Raw genomic sequence first — 6,000 nt, forward strand, 5'->3', positions numbered from 1 at the left:
GGGGGCGGAGCTTCCAAAGGAGCACTGAAGGGAGGGGTGTGTTTGTTTTGGCAATTGAGTTTGAATATCAACAGTGTTTCTCAGGAATCGCTGAGTGCACCTTTAACAAGAGAATACATGTACATTTTTATGGTAAACTATTGTTAAAATGATGTATTGCATAAAAATATGCATTATCAAAACACTTTTAACAGAACCACAAATACTTTCACGACTACACTAACCCCTCGGAAGTCTCATCTTGCAGGGCATGACATGGATTCTGAAAGTTCAAATGGTGTGTTTAAAAAAGTAGGGTTTTTGCAGTGGACATGAATGCTGTTTGACATACTGTATAGAACAAATCCATGATGGCAATGAATAGAGTTCATGCTGCTGTGCTGACATCACTGAGCACAAGACAAAGAAAGCAAGATGCCATACTTGTCTCTATGCGTACCTGGTCACATGGTTAAACCTGACACTTAAACAAGTCTGCAGAGCTGCCAAAATGACACTTTTCCTCTATGTATTTCTCTCTCTCACTTCTCACTTCTTCCTCACCTCCTCAGGCACCTCTAAATCTGTCTGACTGAGAAACATGAAGACTTGTGTTAAGCTGGCATTTTCACATCAGAACACGCAGTTCTAAACTAAGGGCATGGTGCCAATTACGGGTGGTCTAGGGGGTGTCATTTGCACTCTTTGTATGGTGGAATTTAATAATCATCTAAGTATCACCAACGACTGCTACAAAGGCAAAAAAAAATCCAAATGCCAGTGAATTGGTAGACCTACTGCAGTCAGCAGCATCTAAACATTTTAAAGCTTTTAGAAACTTTAGAGGCACAATATTTAATTCATACAATATATTAAATTATAATTTATAATGATTGTAATATTTATCATAATATGTATTTATAAAAATATATTGTTGCCTGTGTTTCCATGTGTAGTTTCTAGGGTCCATGTCAACCAGACCCCCCCCCACACACACACTTCACCAGGGAAAGAAAAAGGAGACAATGTCAATGTGTAATTTGCACCTTGACAGGTAACTTCCAAGCTTTACAAACTGTATATGTTTTGATGAGAAATTAGATTTGTTAATGTCTTTATGGGAAAAATGTTTGTTGAAATCCAGTTAATCAGAAAGACCAGATTAGTTGAGTAGAGTCTAGCAAAACAGAGTATTTCTAGTAAAGGGTTTATAGGTAATCAGCTGCCAGGACTTTACAACAGCCACTTATGAGTCACTTATAAAGTTTATAATTACCTCATGCACTACACAAGCAACGCTAATATTTGTAGTTGAGACACATGCCGTTCCAAATGCCACTTGAGGCAGATAATTGAAATTACAACAGTCAAAACTAGTACAAGAGAGGGAAGACAACGAATTATATTCATAGTCCCTATTATTTATATTAACTCTTTTCTGCTTTGCTGCAAACATCTCAAATTGAAAGTTGAGGACATTTATTGATTTTGTATGTATAATTAAATTTATTATTACATACCAACAGCACAACCCTCAACATCCATATACGTAGGTAATATTTAAAACAAGAAGCATATTTTGTCACTAAATGGATGTTTTTATACACTACATATATATATATATATATATATATATATATATATATATATATATATATATATATATAAATAGTGTGAAAATAGTTGTACACTTCTCATAATAACATAAAAGATCTCTAACATTGTTTTGCTCAGTTGCTTCACCAAAGCATCTCTCACTCCCAGTCAGTCAAAATACGTATAAACCAACCAAAATGTATACATAAATAAGATAAAGGAGACAAATAATCGAAAAGATAAAAATAAATATATTTTTAACATATAAAAGATATTTTTTTTTTTTATAAGTCAGGGGTCAGGAAAGTTCAAATTTCAGTATATAAGAAAAGGTATACAAATTTTATTAATAATGCATATTAACTCTTAACACATTTATTGCTAAAACTGTGGAGGATGTGGTTAGGGGCCGTGGTCCTCCCCCCACCCTCATTAAGTGTCCCTTATTTTAAAACTTCAAAAGTGGCAACCCTAGTTACAGTATCCACTGCAGTTATCCACTATTCCATTTTATCATTATCAATGTATGACAGCAAACAGATAACGTTACTGCAGAAGTTATCATTGATAATTAACGTTAATCTAACGTTAGCTAAATTAGCTAACGACATTAGCTGTCCTCGTTATATCGACTGACATATCCGGCTGCTTGTCATGAAAAAACTATGTATAACGTATGTAATGTATAATGCTAATGCTAGCTAATTATCTTATGTTAACGTTATTACCAGCGGCTCTGACAACGTAACTATTTTCAGCATCTGAGGAGCAAGTCATTATGTAATGTTAGGCTATTTGTAATGTTAACTAATCAAGATGAAGTAACAAGTTGTTTTAACTCCGTCTCGTTTACCATGCTTTGTGGGTGTGACTTTTTTGCCATGGCATCACCATACATATCTGTACAACCAATGAGTTTATGATTAAATTACTACTAGAGTATAAACTTGTTTACAAGAGCACAGAGTTCTTCCTAGATCTAGCCTCTTAATTTTGCTCTCAAAATGCACCACATTGATGCATTTAACTTTAAAATGTAAAAATGCCCCTGGATCTGAATTCTTAAATGTTTCAAATGAGTTTTGTAGACGAAAATATAATTGTGTCAACACATTAACTGATTTCATTACAAAACTAAAATTGTATTTAAAAAAAATATATTTTTTTTTTAAATGGATGACTTTAACCGAATAATAAAGAAAAGCAGCCAATAAGTGCCAGGCATAGATGGAAACTCCTTCAGTACTGTTTAAAAAGTATCCCAGGGTGATACCTCAAGAAGTTGGTTGAGAAAATGCCAAGAGTATATTTCTGCAAATTCTAGGCAAAGGGTGACTACTTTGAAGATGCTAAAATATAACATAGTTTTGAATTATTTTGGATTTATTTAGTCACAACATAATTCCCATATTTCCATTTATGTTATTCCATAGTTTAGATGACTTTACTATTATTTTAAAAATTGAAAAAAAATTAAATAAAGAATAAGTAAGTGACCCTAAACTTTTGACCGGTAGTGTATATATAATGGATATATATCAAATCAGCACAGAATACATCTGATTTAAACCTTGTAAAGTAGTGCAAGTCATTTGTGAATACTGTAATACCTTCCTAATCCTGAAACTGTCATACTGAAACACCCAAGAGTAGTGGCATTATCTAAACAAAAAGTCTGAAAATGTTTTATAAGTTTGCGATTCAAATTTCTTGTAATTTGTGAATCCTCACTTTAATTTAAACCGAGAACTTGAGATTTATTTAATTTATGCTCTTTGTATTCGCTTTCTTACTGAAAACCTGTGCCCGGTTGCAACAAAACTTTTGGTAAGAAAACCCTTAGAAATAATTGTAAGGGTATTTTCACTAAGAGTTTTCTTAACTTAAAGGATGTGTTGCAACTGGCTGCAAGGCCGTAACAACCATAGACATTAAGATGGAGACATGTCAGAATAGTGGCCGATCAATGTAGGTTTTTTAATGACCATTTCTTAAACTTTTACATTTGGTCCATCTCAGTCTTTAATATTTGGCTACATCCTTGCTGAAGATTTACATGAAAGTACATCTATTGAATTTAATAATATTACATTGTACAAGTACTAAACTTCACTTGTCAATAAGACCAATTACCAGTGTTAACAGAGTGCCAAAACAGTTTCATGGTTTCATGACAGCATTTTATGGTTTGGTCAATTCAAGTGCTTCTTTACTGTTATCATATTTGTGATGTACCAGTATTATTTAAAGATTTATTAAGTGCTACTAAATGGTATATATAGTCAGGTGTTCTTAGTAACTTGTAACTTAGTAACAAAAGTCTTTTGGTCTTATGTACTGATTATGTGCTAGTCATGTTATTTCGTGTCACTTGTTCTTCAAGATTTGGGTTTTATTATTTGCTCATCACATCGTTAAAAAAATATATATATTTAAATTACACTGTAAATACAAGTTCTGCTCTTGGATTCAATTTATTGTCCAGTTTGTGTCACCTGTGACATTTAATCAGTATCATCACAAACACGTCAAAGAAAATACTCTTTTTTTTTTAAACAGTACGAAGTTGATAGATTTACGTTTAATATAGCCCAGAAGATTCTTTGCAAATGAACCTGTCAACCATTTCAGATTATAATAATTCATTTTAAATAAGGTTATCACACCACTATAGCAAGGCTGTATGATTACTCTGGGCTTCCAGTGTTAGATAATCAATCAGATGCATCATGTGATTCAGCTGTGAGATCTATTTCTGCTGTGCATCACCTAGTTTCAGTCTTCCAGGGCATAAGCTTTGGCAAATGAAACATATGCATCTTGATTAACATTTTCATCAGCGATGGATTATTCAAAGATGTTTATAAATTACTGAAAGACAGTGCTTTGCCATGCAAATCATTTCTTCTTTCACATTAATTTAGTGTAGAGTAGTCAATTATGATCTAATGACAATGACAATTGTTTTTTAAAACAGTCAGTGTTGCAAGAACAAATTTACATTTAAATGTGTTTACCTGTATGTCAACAGATGCACTTTCTGGTGAAATGTCTCTTTTCCTCTTATATGTAAATAACTTCCAAAATCGTTTCCATAGGATGGATGCAACTAAACAAACACTGCCCACAATCCAGAGGTCCTTATCCTGCAAGAAGTTCTCCATGGCAACTACATTTACATCCAGCAGGCCTGTTTAAGGCTCCATACAACCTTCACCTTTTCTTTTTTAAACTCAGGACCTCTTTTTTAGCGCTCTTTCTAACTCTATCTATCTCTCTGTCTTTCTCTTTCTTTTAACTCTGGTCAGGTTGTTGACATTAGCTCTGCAGGCGAGTTACAGATTACGAAAGGTAGGCAGATAGAGTGAGCAAGAGACATGGCTAAAGGGGAGAGATCCCCCCCCCACCCCATCCATATAAGGAGCAAAACATCTGTTAGTCAGTGAGACGAGAGATGGACAGGTGGAACTCTTGCTCCACGGCAATGAGAGTAGTTAGCAGAACTCAGTGTACCCTTTAACGTTAGACAGAGCATTTAAAGTGCTCACTCACTCACAACACACATTTGCATATACACACAATGGGCAAAAGACACATTGTCTGTACACATACACAGTGCTAAGCACCATACTCAGTATATTTATGGTGTGCAGATAATCAGACATCAGAGGGTCATAATATCTAAAAGAGAAATGGCAAATAATCACAGACTCTTCACGTGTGCATCTGCATTTATCAGAGTAGATATATATGCATGTGCACTGACATTCGAATACACAGTCACAACTATTCACAACACGGATGGCTGATCCAAGCCTGTGTTATCATCACACTCAGAAAGTGACAGGGAGGTGGGGTGGGTTTGGGGGGTTGGACTGTTGCAACAGTAGCAGTCTGATTTAAATAGACTGGAGTCCTTGGGTTACTCCTCTCTGGCATTGCTTTGCACTGGATAGGTCATCTGGCCCGCAGTCACAATAGACAGTAATAACAAGAATTTGTATTGATTCAATTGACTCATTACCATTGAAGTGAATTACATCTTTAAAAAGTAAAATGAAAAAGAAGTAAACTACTGTGTAGGGATGAACCTATTCAAAATGTGTGTGCTGATACTGTTATTGGATTTAGAACCAATAGTTTGGTGGTTCTGATTTTTTATACTACATTGTTTCAAATCACTGATAATTAATTACACAACTTCGAAATAACTCATATAATATAATATAATATATAATATAATATAATAATACTTTATTCTCTTTGTTTCTTCGTGTTTTTCATGTTTCGGAGTAACTGGAGTCTTTTTTTATATAAACAAAACACTGAAACAAAAGCACATTATTAACTCACATTAACTGATTTCTGAATGATGAAGCTTGTCCCTTTGCATGCTTAAAACCTTTCTTCCAGCTATCATCCACT

The 6,000-nt window shown here is 34.1% G+C and overlaps 1 protein-coding gene across 1 annotated transcript in view; it reads right to left on the reverse strand.

Moving 5' to 3' along the window:
* Window positions 1-4,903, reverse strand: part of LOC127410175 (myosin light chain kinase family member 4-like) — a 29,267-nt gene extending 24,364 nt beyond the window's left edge. Inside the window, exon 1 of the mRNA XM_051645283.1 lies at window positions 4,593-4,903. Coding sequence (XP_051501243.1) covers window positions 4,593-4,739 — 147 coding nt within the window. The 5' untranslated portion in view covers window positions 4,740-4,903. The remainder of the gene's footprint in view (window positions 1-4,592) is intronic.
* Window positions 4,904-6,000: the final 1,097 nt, after the last annotated feature.

Source organism: Myxocyprinus asiaticus, chromosome 19 (assembly GCF_019703515.2).
Source record: "Myxocyprinus asiaticus isolate MX2 ecotype Aquarium Trade chromosome 19, UBuf_Myxa_2, whole genome shotgun sequence".
In the NCBI taxonomy this organism is placed as follows: domain Eukaryota; kingdom Metazoa; phylum Chordata; class Actinopteri; order Cypriniformes; family Catostomidae; genus Myxocyprinus; species Myxocyprinus asiaticus.